Here is a 15,601-nt window from a genome sequence, read left to right on the forward strand (position 1 = left end):
TGACGGGAGGTCTCAGCTGCTGGCTGCAAAACCATATTACAAGCCAATCAGGCTGTTGAGAGGTCACTGCAGGCCTTTCACAAGATCATTTGAAGGTGAGAAGTCCTGCCCACCAAGAGCAGCCAACCAATCGGAGACTGGAAGCCGCCAGGGAGGGGTTGGGGCATCCCAGGCCAGAGGTAGGTGATGGTGGGGGGGTTTCAAAGGGTAGGGGTTGCAGGTGACAGGAGTGTAGGCAGGTCAGCAGCAAGGGAAGGGCTCTCTTCCTAATGCCAGGTTCCTCGATCAGGCACTGAGTGCCTTTGAACAGGGTCAGTCCCTGGACAGGTTTGCAAGTCATACTTGCAGTGTGGCAACAGGCCCACTCGCTGCTGGGTTAATACCAGGTTGTCTCTTATTCTTCTAAACTCGAAAGAATATTGGCCCAATTTACTCAACCTCTCATTATTGGACAATGCCCTCATCCCAGTGAACAATTTAGTGAACCTTCACTGTACTGCCTCCAATGCAAATGTATCCCTCCTTAAATCTGGAAGCCAAAACTACACACAGTATTCCAGATGTGGTCTCATCAAAGCCCCGTACAATTGTAGTAAGACTTCTTTGTTTTTATAGCTTTAACTGTAACAATCATGGTACATTTAATCAAAGAGACCAAAGCCCATGTCATCATCAAACTCTTCAGATTCCTCCTGTTTCTTCTCTTCTTTTTTCTCTTCAGCAGCAACAGGGGCAGCAGTGGAAACAGCTGCTGCATTACCACCAGCACCAACATTGCAGATCAGACTATTGATGTCAATATTAGCCAATGCCAAGTCTTCTTTGTTCCTGTACTCCAATCCCCTAGCACTGAAGGTCAACATGCCATTTGCCTTCCTAATTGCTTAAATGCTTGCTGTATCTGCATGCTAACTTTCTGCATTCTTTTTACAAGCACACACAAGTCTCTTTGAACATCAACATTTACAAATTTCACAACTTTTAAATATATGCTGCTTTTTTATTCTTGCAACCAAATAACTTCACACTTCCCTGTGTTATACTCCATCTGCCATCTTGTTGCCCACTCAGTTAACCTGTCTATGCCTCTTTGCAGCCTCTCTGTGTTCGCACCCCCCCACCCCCACCATAGCTTACCTTTCCACCTAGCTTTGCATCATCAGCAAACTCAGGTACATTCTTCTCTGTCTCTTTGTCTAAGTCATTAAATCATTATAGATTGTAAATAACTGATCCTTACGGCACTCCACTAATTGCAGTATGCCAACTTGAGAATGCCCCATTTATGCCACCCTCTGCTTCCTGTCTATTAACCAATTGTCTATCCATGCTAATATATTACCCCAAACTCCTGAGCCCATATCTCCCCTATTAACCTTTTGTGTGGCACCCTATCGAATACCATTTGGAAATTCAGGTATACCACATCTACTGATTCTACCTTTTATCTACCCTATTGGTTATATCCTCAAAAAAACTCAAATAAATTTGTCAAACAGAATTTCCCTTTTATAAAACCCTTGATGACTTGTTCTTATCATACTTTTTGAAGTGCATTGTTAACATTTCCTTAATAATAGATTCCAGCATTTTCCCAATGAGTGAAGTTCAGCTAACTGGCCTTTAGTTCCCTGTTTTCTCTCTCCTTTCTTTCTTGAAAAGCGTTGTTACATTTTCCAACTTCCAATTTGATGGGACTGTACAAAAATGTAAGAAATTTTGGGAAATCATACCTAATGCATCCACTACCACTGCAGCTATCTCTTTTAGAACCCTAGGTTGGAAACCACCAAATCCCAGGGGTTTGTCGGATTTTAGTCCCTTAAATTTCTCCAATACTTTTTCTTTGCTGATATTAATTACCTTAATTTCCTCAAATTTTTAGCCTCTAGGTTATCCCCTATTTTCTACCGTGAGGACAGACACAAGTATTTGTTCAATGCCTTTGCTATTTTCTCATTCTTCATGATAATTTCTCCTTATCTGCTTCTAAGGGATGAACATTTACTTTAGTTACTCACTTACTTATTATAGGCTTATAACAGCTCTTATATTTCTGGATAGTTTACTCTCACATTCTAGTTTTTCCCTTTTTATCAACTTTTTTGTGGCCCTTTGCTGGTTTTTAAAACACTCCGAATCCTCAGACTTGCTACTGTTCTTTGCAAAATTATAAGCCCCTTCCTTTAATCTAATACCATCCCTAACATCCTAAGTGAGACACAGGTAGGTCTTTCTTGTTGACTTTTTGTTTTTCAATTGAATATATTTTTGTTGAACATTTTGAATTGTTTGTTTAAATGTTTCCCACTGTCCATTTACTGCCATACCTATTTGTCTATTCACCCAATCAACTTAGCCAGTTCTTCCCTCATACCCATGTAATTGCCTTTGATTAAGTTTAAGATTCTTGTTTGTGATTGGAGTATGTCACTTTCAAACTTAACATGGAATTCAATGGTATCATGATAACTAATTCTCAGTGGATCTTTTACTGTGACATTACTAATTAATCTTGCCTCATTACACAATACTAGATCTAAGATAGCTTTATCCCTTATCAATTCCACAATGTATTGCTCCAGGAAACTGTCAGGAAAATATTCTACTAATGCATCTTCTTTTTATTGATTTTGCAATATTGTAAGCCTCTTCTTTTAATCTAATCCTATCTCTAATTTCCTGAGTGAACCACGGAGGGTCTCTCTTGCTGAGTTTTTGTTTTTCCATGGAATGTATTTTTGTTGGATGTTTTGAATTATTTCTTTAAATGTTGCCCCACCATTCATTTACAGCCATAACTTATAGTCTATTTACTTTAGTATGTTCTCCCCTCAAACGTACATAATTAGCTCTGTTTAAGTTTAGGATTCTTGTTTGGGATTGGAGGATGTCACTTTCAAATTTAACCTCAGGAATTCAATGGTATTATGATCACTATTTCCCAGTGGATCTTTTGCTATGACATTACTAATTAACCCTGCTTCATTACACTATACTAGATCTAAGGTAGCTTTATCTCTAGTTGGTTCCAAAACATATTGGTCCAAGAAAATGTCATGAAACCATTCCACAAACTCACCTTCCAGACCACTCTTGGCAATTTGATTGTCCCAGGCTATATGAAGATTAAAGTTCCCCATAATTATTATATTGCCTTTATTACACCTCCAATAGTTTCTTGTTCATGCTCTATCCAACAGTATAACTACTGTTTGGGGGCATTTAAACTACTCCCACCAGCATTTTCAGACTCTTGCTATTCCTAATTCCTTCCCACACTGAATCTACTTCAGAATCTTCTGAGACCGGGGGCGGAATTTTCAGTGCCCGTGGCTGTGGGTGTGTTTGGCTTCGTGAGTGGACAATATGGCAAGAAGGCCAAAAATTGGTTTCACAATGTTGTGAAGCCAGTTTGCAATTGTCTGCTTTGCCCGTCAATGGTAGGCGGTGTTTCTCACCATCGGACATCGGGAAATTTATTGTAATACACCTGCAAGTCATTATAAGCCTAGCTCGTTGGAATCATCCCACCATGCTGGATCATCTGAGCACATTGGCGTGATTGCACGCTGATGCGTTTCACAACTGTATATAAGCGATGTGCACCTGGAAAGCTGCACTTTGCTCGGGACTTTGAGGTTGGTTTGCCTACCTTGCTTCAGGCAGCACTCGTGATCATCAGCATCAGGCTTCGTAGCCAGCACCGCGTCACATTTAGGGGGCTCATGGACAGGTCTCTATCTACCAGACCAGCCAAAAGGCAAGGATAGCTTTTCAATAGCTGCAGACCTGGAGCTTGCTTGGGGAAGGGAAGAGGCTGCTGGTTGAGGGCTGTACTGGGAAAGGAGGTATTCCACGGTCTGTGTGGTGTCATATGTTGATCTGTGCAAGTGGCCTCAAGATGGTGGGGGCTGAGCAGGGAGTCTCCAGAGGAGATGAGGCCAGATGAAGATGTGAGGGTGTGTTTGAGAGAGTGAGTGGTGATGTCCCTTGAACTGGCTGTGAGTGAGATGCCAGTGAATATGTGATAAGCCTGAGTATGTGAGTTTAGAGTGATGAGATGGTTGCCTTACCCTGGCAGCACGGATGAGATCATTCATCCTCTTTCTGCATTGGATGGCCAATCTCTTTCTATTCAGCATTGGCACTGATCATCACTGCCATTGCCTACCAGGCCAGAGTGGTGAGATTGCTGGACTTCCTGTGGCCAGAGCATGGGTAGAGGACATCACGGCCAGCCTCCACGGTGTCAAATGGCGTTCCAGGAATGCATCACTGAATCAGTGGGGGGGCTGCAGTCTTCTTGCCTTTCGGGGCCATGTCTCCATGTGCATCAGTCCTGGGGTGGAAGCGCTGAGAGGTGTATGCTTGGCTGTACTTTAAGTATGCCACTCAGCATGAGGAAGTGGCGAGGTGAAGGTGTGGCAAACAAATGAGAGCCCACTCCCCCATCAAATCACGTTTCCCTGCATGATTAATAAGGTGGGATTGGGGGCGATACGGCGTGAAAAATGGCTAATGCAGCTGGCAGGTAAAAAGTTATTTTTCCCACCGCTACCTCACCTTGTGCAAATCTGGGATGATTCCACCCCAGATCTTTTCTCACTAAAGCCCTAATGGTGTATTGGAATGAATGTGTAAGGGAGATTTATTTGTCGATGACAACAAGCCAGTGTTAATTAAGGTAGTCAGAGCTGGGTTAATAATTCTCTGGGCATCAAGAACATTCAAGGGCCCTTCACACAAGCCCCTCAGCTTCACCACCCCATGATCCTTGAGAAATGAATGTAATAAAATGTATGAAGATAAAAGCTTGTAATATATTCAAAGACTGAATTAATGATAAAGCACAGCTTATCATATTACATTACAATTAAATGACAGCTGCTTAATTTTGTCATGGATGCAAAAAAAGAGTTGATCATAAATTTACTGCCCAAGGCTCCACTGTATCACAGTACCTCTGAGCACATAATTATATTTAAGGATACAAAACACAAAGCCAGCAAATATTTCAACTGGAGCATTTTCTCAGCAATCCAAGAAGTACCTGCTGTGGCATCTCAAATTAACTGAATCTACCTGCCGTCAGATACTTATCTTCACTCCTTCATTTAATAGGGAAACATTTTTTGGAGGATGGAATGCTGATTAGCTATTAGGGCAAGTTTACTTCCAGTTTGATGGGAATCCATCAAATGACAGTAAATTAATTTTTGCTGTCTGGTCCACAATTTATAAAAAAAACACAAAGGCCTCAATTTTAACCACTGCCTCCTGATAGGTGGGAGTGTGTTTGGAGAAGAGATTAAAATATCAAAATTGGACCGCCCAAACCCGACCCCATTTCTGTCCCTTTCAATTTTAAGCGCAAAAACCAGCCCACAGATCAGGGTCCCAAAAAAGGCAAGCAGGGGCCTACTGAACATACAAAAATTTCACTATAAATGAAGGGAAAGCACTTGCTGTGGAATTTCCAGCAGCTGAACCAAGTGGGGAGCTGCTAGCTCCCCAAAGCAAGTGGTTCTTTCAGCATTCCTATGGGTCAAGAGGACAAGGAATGCTCATTAGACCGCTCAAGGAATCCCCCAGCCTTCCCTACTCCTGATTGCTACCTGGAGCTGGTACTCCCTTCCCCATGGGAAGATTTCCTGGCTGTGGTCTCCTGACACCAGTGTTCCCTCCCATTCACTAGCCAGGTTGTCATTGTGGCCGACTGCCAGGCAGCTAGAGCCAGTCCTACAATGTGCTAACAAGGGTCAGCCATTAAGATCAGCAGGGTTTCCATATCCCCTGCATCTTCACTACCTCCCTAAAAATATTGAGGCCAAACAGTCTAACAATAAAAACAGGACGGTCGTAAAATTTGGAACCATTAATGTAGTTGATTGCAGTAGCAAACAAGCTGCTAACCATTCAAATACATTGAGAGAAACAGAACAAGAGAACAGGAGTAAATAATATCAGACAAGTAGACCTTTCATCAGGGAAACATTGCAATCCAATATGAAGCACACACCTGAATGTACATTCTATCTTAGACTTAGAGGCTTTCCCATGTTTTACACTATAACCGACTAAATACAAAGCTACGCCCACAGACTGTGCCACTGAATTAATGTCTAAGAAACAGCATGTCCACTCACTGGGGGTCTTCTCCACTCCAGCTTGAAGGGCATTTTCATGGTGTAAAAAAGCGAGGAGTCGTTGGCAGGGAATTCCTCATCTTCAAACAAGACGCCTTTTCTCAGGCACTTCTCCTTCAGCTGCTGAAAAACTTCACTCTTGGCAGAGAGACCACTCTTGTTACGACTGATGATAGGATACAGGGCAGTTTTGCCGGCCTGTTCAGATCGGCTCTGCACTGAGTTGATGACCTGAGGCATGGTGACAATCATAGGATTTCACAACAATGGAGGAAAAGAATCTATAAATAAGAGAAAAAATTACAGACCACAGAGGCAGGAAGGAAATTGTATTTGGTTTCATAAAAGAGGAAAATAGATTGACTGTTTGCTCTCGCAGCTTATAAATGCAATCAAAACAATTTAATCAATTTCTTTCAGACAAATATTCACCAAGAAGGCATAAACTGTTTGATAGGCTGGCACTAAATACCACATTTTAGTGCCAACAGGGACTTTAAACAAGTTTTGGTTCCAGGTTCCTCACCAGGCCCAAGGTTGTTCTGTATGATCTCAGTAAACCTTCCTTACCGTTTTCTGTTCAATAATTAAAATAAAAATCAAAGAATCGTTCAATTGTTGAGCAATACGTTTGTTGAATCTTCCCGAATTGATCCTTGTCTCTCTCTCTTGCTCTCTCTGGGGCTTGCAGCTGTTCCGGTTGTTTTGCAGAAGTGAAGCCAGCAAGATCAAATACTAAAAATAAACTTAGGGAGGCTGTGCATTCTGGCCACTCTATTTGCTTTTGTAAGCCAACCTTATCCAGGATTACGTAAACTGAGAAAAATCTGTGTTCATTTAGCAGGATTTTTCTGTTTTTCCCCAACTTTTCTTCCTCCCCCCTGAAGGTGCTGTGGTTACAATATACTGGCAACTGGCGGATACTCAGCACGTTTTCTAAGCAAGGTTTGTTTAAGAACCCTTACACTTACTTGATAATTTTGCTAAATAGTGGAAGGGATGATAGGGTGGATGGAATTTTCCGGTCTCGGCAGTGATGGACATTGTGGTTGGCGGGGCCGGAAAACTTGGAGCGCAGCCAAAAGCCGGTTTCCCGCCATGGCATGAAAATGGATCAAAATTTTCCGCTCCTGAGTTTCATGGCAGGTCAGGTTGCCCACCGTGCCAATGCAGGAATTGCATTTGCATGCCTTTGTATTTCATGAATGCTCATTAAAAACCCAGTTCACCTGAATCACACCCCCTCTCCAAATCAAATGGCCATGCCAGTGGCTAATTGGACCATTGTGAATCACGGCCGGATATAACGGATGACAAGCTGTACTTCACTCACGACTTCAAGGTTTGTGCGTACAGCAGTCACCTACCTTTCACTCCGCTGCGCTCGCTGCTGCTCCAACTCCAGGGCTGCAGAGGGAAGGGGTGGACAGAGATGCACGATTGGGGGTGGGGAGGTGGTTAATGGGGCACAGGAGGGATGGGATGGACAGAGACACATGACTGGGGGAGGGATTTAAAGGAACACAGGAGGTAAGGAGATAAGACTAAGGCAGTCCTGGGGCAGTGCACACCATGTAGTCGGGGCCTGAAAGCAGAGGCAGTCTTGGGGTATGCTACAAGGTTGTGCCTGGCATGCCTGTCTCAGTCCTAGTCCAGGGAGGGAGAGGGCCAGTCTGTGCTGTGTCAGTTGTGTACAGCATGGTGCACAGGACATGGTCAGTCCCTCATATATTTCAGTTCTGGGGATGGTGGCTTGGTACTGGGTCACAGATGGCCCAGTCAGGGGAGGCATCTACAGTCTGTAAATGGGGAACTGGTAACTACAATGGAGAGCACTCGATGGGTCTCATGTGGGGGTTCTCGGTAGGTCACTGTGCACAGTCAGACTGGTATGTGGCTTGGAGGGGAACTTGCAGGTGGTGGTGTTCCCATACATCTACTGCCTTTGACCCTCTAGGTGGTTGAGGTCACAGTTTTGGAAGGTGTTGATAGAAGAGCCTTAGTGAGTTGCTGCAGTGCATCATATATATATGGACACACTGCTGCCACTGTGCATTGGTGGAGGAGGAGCAAATGGTGGTGGATGGGATACTGATCAGGAGGGCTGCTTTGTCCTGCATTGTGTCAAGCTTCTTGACTGCTTTTGGAACCACATTCACTCAGGCAAGTGGAGAGTATTCCATCACACTCCTAACTTGTGCCTTTTAAATGGTGCTGTTGAAGAAGCCTTGGTGAGTTGCTGCAGTGCGTTTTGTAGATGGGACACACTGCTGCCACTGTGCATCAGTAGTGGAGCAATGGGTGATGAAAGTGACGGAAGAGCTAACAAACAAGCAGGCTGCTTTGTCCTGGATGGTGCCGAGCTTCTTCAGTGTTGTTGAAGCTGCACTCATCCAGGAAAGTGGGGAGTATTCCATCATGCTTCTGACTTGTGCCTTGTAGATGGTGGATAGGCTTTGAAGAGCCAGGAGGTGAATTACTTACCACAAAATTCTCAGCATCTGACCTATTTTTGTAGCCAGCATTTGTATGGCTGGTCCAGTTAAGTTTTTGGTTAATGGTAACCCCTTGGATCCTTGATGGTGGAGGATTCAGTGATGGTAATGCCAATGAATGTCAAAGGGAGATGATTAGATCCTCTCTTGATGGAGATGGTCATTTCCCAGCAGTTACATGGTGCGAATGTTACTTCTACTTTATCAGCGCAAGCCTGAATGTTGTCCAGGTCTTGCTACATGCAGGAATGGGCTGGTTCAGTATCCATTTCTGAACTCATGAAAGAGGCAAGGTCATTAATGAAGCAACTGAAGATGGTTTGGCAAAGGACACCATCCGCAGGAACCCCTAAAATGATGTCCTCGGCTGAGATGATTAGCCTGCAACAACCACAACCATCTTTCTTTGTGCTAGCTGTGACTCCAACTAGTGGCGAGTTTTCCCCCTGATTCTCATCAACGTCAACTTTGCTGGGCTCCTTGATTCCACACAGTCAAACTCTCCCTGGATGCAGAAAAGAAACAGAACGACATGAAGAGCCAGGTTAGGTGACCTGAAAGAGAAATGCCATTGTAAGAGTGTGTCCCAGGGAGCAGGACATGGGATGGGGGCAGGGAGAAGGTCCCAAACCAGGGAAGGGGACAGGGAGCGGTCCCAAAAGGAAGTCCCAGGCAAGGGATAAAAGCCAGGCAACAGGAATAGGTCCCCTTATGTGAAGTTAAAGAAAGGTGCAGAGAGACTCCGAATTCGAGAAGGGGCTACAGGAAGCAGACTTTGAGTGAAGTGGGCATGAGAGGCATCATGAAGATCCAAGAAGGTAGCCAAAGGTTGGTGACTCAGTGCTGTGGGCCACTGGGGCAAAAGTACTGCTTTGGAGCAGTAATGTTTTGCTTGGTACAGCCGAAGATCTGAGATTGTGCTTGGAAAGTGAAGCTTGACTGCACTCTGATATCCAGGAAAAAGAATCTCAGAAGGCAAGACTGAAACCCTGCAAGGTGGGTCATTGTTGAAGATGCCTGAGTGGGAGCGACTTTTGAAGAGAATTCCAAGGCAAGGTCTTCAAGTGTGGAGATTAGAAAACCTTTGTGAAAAAGACAACGTTTCAGAAGTGAGATTGGTTGGCTCACAATATGACAAACCTTTGAATGGGTTCTCAATCCATGAAATTGGGTTTGGTCGCATCTATTATTTGTTCTGTAGTGTGGTGTGTTTGACTAGAAGTTCACCTGTTAATTCATATGTACCTCATATCCTGAATTGTAGAGTGTAAGATTGATACTGTAAATTGGCTTATCTTTCTGAACTTGTATAGTAAAGTTTATTTTTATTTGTTCATACGCCATGGAATCTTGTGGCTTTATTCACTTTGCAAGCGTCTTGAATCTCAAACTTTATCTACTTTAAACAAAAAGTATTGGTCCCTAAGCAGATTTCCCCCAATGCCCCAGGGTCTGTCCAAGGCTCATAACATGTGGATTGAAGCAAATTGTGATGCTGTTTACTTCAGGAGGCGACCAAGATGGATCATCCACTCAGCACTTCTGGCTGAGGTAATTGCAAATGCTTCAGCCTTGTCTTTTGCATTAATGTGCTGGACTCCTCCATCATTGATGACGGGGATAAGTGTGAAGACTCCTCCTCTGGTTAGCTGTTTAATTGTCTACCACCACTCGTGACTGGATATGGCAGGACTGCATAGGATCTGGTCCATTGGTTGTGGAATCGCTTAATTGCATGCTGCTTTTGCTGTTTAGCATGGATGTTCTGTGCGGTAGCTTCACCAGCTACCAAATAGTTGCTTATTTACCTGAATGTTAACTTTCTGTAATTCATGTACAAGGCCACCAAGGTCCCTCTGAATACAAACTAGTCTTTCCCCATTCAAAAAATATTCTGCTTCGTTATTTTTCCTATCAAAGTGGATAACTTCACACTTTGTCACATTATATTCCATTTGCTAGTTCTTGCTCGCTCATTCCTTCTGACTTCCTCCCTCTCTGTTCTGATATATCTCTCCAACTTGACTCCACTCCCTCATTCCCCTTTTGCTCTATGGAACTGCAGAGACAGACCCTACCCGCGCTAGTAGCACTTTAGCAGCAGCCCTAAGTGAAAGTCTGTTCCCAAAATTGGTGCCAAAATTTGGGCTAGGATATAAAGCCAAGACTCCTACCTAGGACAAACCCTGCTGATCTCTGCTGCTGGGACCATCTGCCTATAATTCATTTTCATTTACCTTTTGTTTACCTTTTACCATTCCTTTTGTTAACAGTAAAGGCTGTCTTTTAATATAATAGGACACAAACTTGCAGAAAAATCAACCAAGTCTCCTGATTGTACTCAGTGCTATATTGATGGCCAATATGTCATATGAAATGAAAGTGTTCATTCACTGGATCTCTCATAGCTCTAAATGTTTTACAGGTTGCACAGCCTTAACATGAAGTCCATGGGGTGAAAGGCACATCCACTGAGTGGATATTGCTGAGGTAGTGGCATAGTGATATTGTCACTGTACTGGTATTCTAGAGGCCCAGGGTAATGCTGTGGGGACCTGGGTTCAAACCTCACCATGGAATTGGTGAAATAAAAATCTGGAATTAAAAGTCTGATGATGACTATGAAAGCATTGTTGATTGCTGTTAAAAAAAAAACATCTGGTTCACTAATCGCCTTTAGGGAAGGAAATCTGCACACCTTATCTGGTCTGGCCTGCATGTGACTCCAGGCCCACAGCAATTGGTTGACTCTTCAATGCCCTCTGAACATGGGCAATTAGGGATGGGCAATAAATGCTGGCCTAGCCAGTGATGCCCACATCCCATGAGTAAATTTTAAAAATGCAACTGGATAAGGGACAAAAGCAGAGATTAATGGTGAAGGGTTGTTTCACAGGCTGGAGGGAAGTTTGCAGTGGTGTACCCAGGGATCAGTTTAGGATCACTGCTCTTCCTTGATATATATTAGTTGTGTGAATTCGGGATATTATTCAAATTTTGCAAACTCAGAAATGTAGCAAACAATGAGAAAGGTAGTAACAGATGTCAGGAGGAGGTCAAGTTAAAATAGGCAGACATATACCAGTTGGTATGAAGCATGAAGAGCAGCAATATAGACTAAGATGTAGGAAAAGACAGATCTGGAGCTTTGTGCACACAAATCTTTGAGTATGGCAGATCAAGTTGGGAAAGCTTTGAAAAAGGCACACAGGATCTTTGGCTTTATAAATAGAGGCATAGAGTACGAAAGCAAGAAAGTTATGCTAAATATTTATGAAACACTGATTAGGCCCCAGCTGGAATGTAGTGTCAAATTCTGGGCAACACAGTTTATGAAGGAGAGGGTGCAAGAGATTTACTAGAATGGTAGCAGGGAAGAAATATCTCAATTACATAGAGGTACTAGAGAAACTGAGGTTATTCTCTTCAGAGCAGATAAAGTTAAGGAGAGATTTAATATCGGTACTCAAATCACGAAGAGTTTAGATAGAATAATTAAGGTAATTGGAAGAAGAACCAGAGGTAAAATGAGAGAAAAAGAAATTACACAGCGTATTGTTATGATTTAGAATACACTGCCTGAAAGGGTAGTGAAAACAGATTCAATAACTTGCAAAAGGGAATTAGTTTAATACTTGAAAGGGAAAGATTTACAGGGTTAAGGGGAATGAGCAGGGGAGTGGCACTAGCTGAATAGCTTTTTCAAGAACCAGTAAGGCTTGATGGTCTGAAGGGTCTCCTTCTCTGCTTTATCATTTTATGGCCAGGATCTTCCGTGCCCACCGACGTTGCATGTGTTCGGTGGCGTGAGCGGACAATATGGCGAGAAGGCCAAAAATCTGTAGTTTGCGAACGTCCGCTCCATCCACCGATGGTGGGCCATGCTCTCCGCCATTGGATGTGGGGAACCTTATTGTAATACATCAGCATATCACAATAAAGCCAGCCTGCCGAACTTATCCCCCTCCCATTGGATTGTCCACCCACATCGGAGGGAAAACATGCCGACATGTTTCACAACAACATATATAAGGCATGCACTCGGCGGGCTGCACTTCACTCAGGACTTCAAGGTTTGTTTGCCTACCTTGCTTCAGTTAGCATTTGCTCATCAACGCCAGGCTTCATAGACAGCACCACATCACTTTTAGGGGGGCTCACAGGCAGGTCTCTACCTACCAGATCAGCCATATGTAGGTGGCTTTTCAACGGCTGCAGGGCAAGCTCTTGCTTGGGGAAGGGGGAGAAGCAGCCTCAGCAAGGGAAGAGGCTGAAGGACGAGAGCTGTACTGGGAAAGAGGGGTATCCCAGGGTGTGTTTGGGGGCAAGTGGCTTCAAGATGGTGAGGGCTGAGGAGGCGGTCTCCAGAGGAGATGAGGCCAGATGGACATGTGAGAGCATGTGTGTAAGAATGGGGAATGATGCTCCTTGAGCTGGCAGTAAGTGAGATGCCAGTGAATGTGTGAGGGACTTGAGTGTATGAGTTTAGAGTGATGAGATGCTTGCCATACCCTGGCTGCATGGATGAGATCATTCATCCTCTATCTGCATTGGATGGCCAACCTCTTCTGTGCAACATTGGCACTGATCATCAATGCCATTGCCTACCAAGCCAGAGTGGTAATGTAGCTGCCCCTCCTGCAGCCAGAGCAGGGGTGGAGAACATCACAGCAGGCCTCCACAGCATCCCAAGGGTTGCTCAAGGGCTGCAGTCTTCTTGCCTTTCGGGGCCATGTCTTCTTTAATGCAGTCCTGGGCTGGAAGCACTGAGCGCGGCTGTACTTAAAATGTTGTGCCTGGCGTGAAGAAGCGATAAGGTGACGGTGTGACAGGCAACTCAGAGCCCATCTGCCATTGAAACGACATGTATTCTAAGAATGCATAATTAATGCAGCGGGTTTGTGATGATATGGCATGAAAACCCACCATTGCGGCCGATGGGTAAAATGTTGTTTTACCTGCCCGCTACCACACTTAGTGCAAATGTGGGATGATTCTGCTCTACAATTATGTAAGAGGAGAAACATGATGAGAAAAGCTATGGGACTCAGCTCCACAGTATTCAGTTCTTGAGCGCTCTGGGCAGCATTTTGCCTCCAAAATGGCATCCGCAGCGCACCCACACATATGCACGCACATTTCTGATGCTAGACATGTCATTTTCATGAGGGTATTAGCATGGGTCCAGGGAAGAGTCTGACGGAAGAATGCAGAGTAGACAGTTCATGATGTCAATTAGCTTGTAACATCGATTTGACTCCAGCTATGCCATTTTGGGGCTCCCTTTGTCCTCACCTTCACCTGGCCAACCTCCGTATTCAAAGGCTCATCCTCCACCATTTCTGCCAACTCCAGCTTGATGCCGCCATCAAACACATCTTCCCCTCACCTCCCCTGTCAGCATGCCGAAGAAACCTTTCCCTCTATGACAACCTGGCCTACTTCTCTATCACCCTCAACACCTCATCCCCTTCCCACGGGACCTTCCCATGCAATCGCAGGAGGTGTAACACCTGCCCCCTTACCTCCCCCCTCCTCACCGTTCAAGACCCCAAATACTCCTTCCAAGTGGAGCAGTGATTCACTTGCACTTCTTTCAATTTATTCTACTGAATTCACTGCTCACAATGCGATCTCCACTATATTAGGGAGACTAAACAAAGACTGGATGATTGTTTTGCAGGACATCTTTGTTCAGTCTGCAAGCATGGCCCCAACCTTTCTGTCACTTGCCATTTCAATTCACCATCTTGCTCTCACGCTCACATTTCTGTCATTGGCCTGCTACAAGGTTCCAGTGAAGCCCAAGGCAAACTGGAGGAACAGTACCTCATCTTCTGATTAGGTACTTTACAGCCTTCTGAACTTAACAACTTCAGACCATGAGCTCTGTCCTGCACTTTGATGTTTTCTCTTTCCTCCCGCTCCCCCCACCGCCCCACCCCACCCCCGCTTCAAGTGCCAGTCTGTTTCCTGTTCTCATGTTTTGCTTTCAGAAAGTGCTGACCCTTGTTCTGCTATTAACACATTCTGCTATCTGGCTCTCAGATAGCGCTGACCTTTTTGCTACTATTAACACTATTTTGGTCTTTAATACTATAATTACCAGTCCCTTTGTCTTGTGTCAATGACATATTTGTCATTTAATCTCTCCTGGCCTCCAACCTATTGCTGACCTTCTATTTTGTTCCACCTGCTCCACAATCCCACCCCCGCACCACCACCACTTTTCAATATCATAAAGCCCATCAGCTCTGAAGAAGACTCATATGGATTCGAAACGTTAAGTCTGTTTCTCTCTCCAAAGATGCTGCCCGACCTGCTGAATTTTTCCAGCAATTTCCTTTTTTCCAACTTTGCCTTTGCTCTGTTACTGACAATTCACAATGTCCTTTTGGCCACAATGTTAAAATAAAAATCACCACAAGACAAACATTCCAAACCAAATTTATAAATCAAGCCATGTCATATTGCACACAAAAGTCAGCTAATTAGCCTTGTGCATCCCTTAGTGCCTGTCTTTTGTGTGCCTTTGCCTGCACAGACCTACCAGAGTGGCTGCAGCATGGCTGGTGGAAGGCTGCTGACGTTCAGTGGATGAAACTGCAGATAGCCTTGTAGGATGACCTCAAGCAGCTTTGGCCCTAAAACGCTCAGAATATACCGTCTCAGCCTGAGCAGCAGCAGTTGGAGCTCGCTAACTAACAGGCAAGAGCAAGGGCACTGATGGAATGACACTGCTGGGCAGGTGAGTGCTGTTATACTGAAAGAGGACAGCTGTTTTGTGCTCATGGTGCCACTGTCACTCCCCCAGAACAGAACAGTTTTTCAACAGTCCTAGCAAAGTGTTGAAGCACAGGTTGTTGGACTGCTGTGACACATTGCAAGCCCATTTGAACACTGATATCCACTCCTGTGATGGCAGCAGACTAAGCTTGCTTGTGAGAAAGCTGAACA

General features: G+C 44.4%; 1 protein-coding gene across 13 annotated transcripts in view; it reads right to left on the reverse strand.

The window, feature by feature from the left end:
• Positions 1-7,532, reverse strand: part of capn3a (calpain 3a, (p94)) — a 164,704-nt gene extending 157,172 nt beyond the window's left edge. For 3 of the 13 annotated variants that reach the window (XM_041214317.1, XM_041214315.1, XM_041214318.1), the window contains exons 1-2: positions 7,121-7,147; positions 6,150-6,430 (exon numbers count right to left, since the gene is read on the reverse strand). In XM_041214317.1, coding sequence (XP_041070251.1) covers positions 6,150-6,401 — 252 coding nt within the window. In that variant the 5' untranslated portion in view covers positions 6,402-6,430; positions 7,121-7,147. Of the gene's footprint in view, positions 1-6,149; positions 6,431-6,719; positions 6,826-7,120; positions 7,158-7,516 lie in introns of those variants that run through there. The other 10 variants (XM_041214326.1, XM_041214325.1, XM_041214316.1 and 7 more) reach the window with 7 other exon arrangements.
• Positions 7,533-15,601: the final 8,069 nt, after the last annotated feature.

The sequence above is a fragment of the Carcharodon carcharias genome, chromosome 20 (assembly GCF_017639515.1).
Source record: "Carcharodon carcharias isolate sCarCar2 chromosome 20, sCarCar2.pri, whole genome shotgun sequence".
NCBI lineage: Eukaryota > Metazoa > Chordata > Chondrichthyes > Lamniformes > Lamnidae > Carcharodon > Carcharodon carcharias.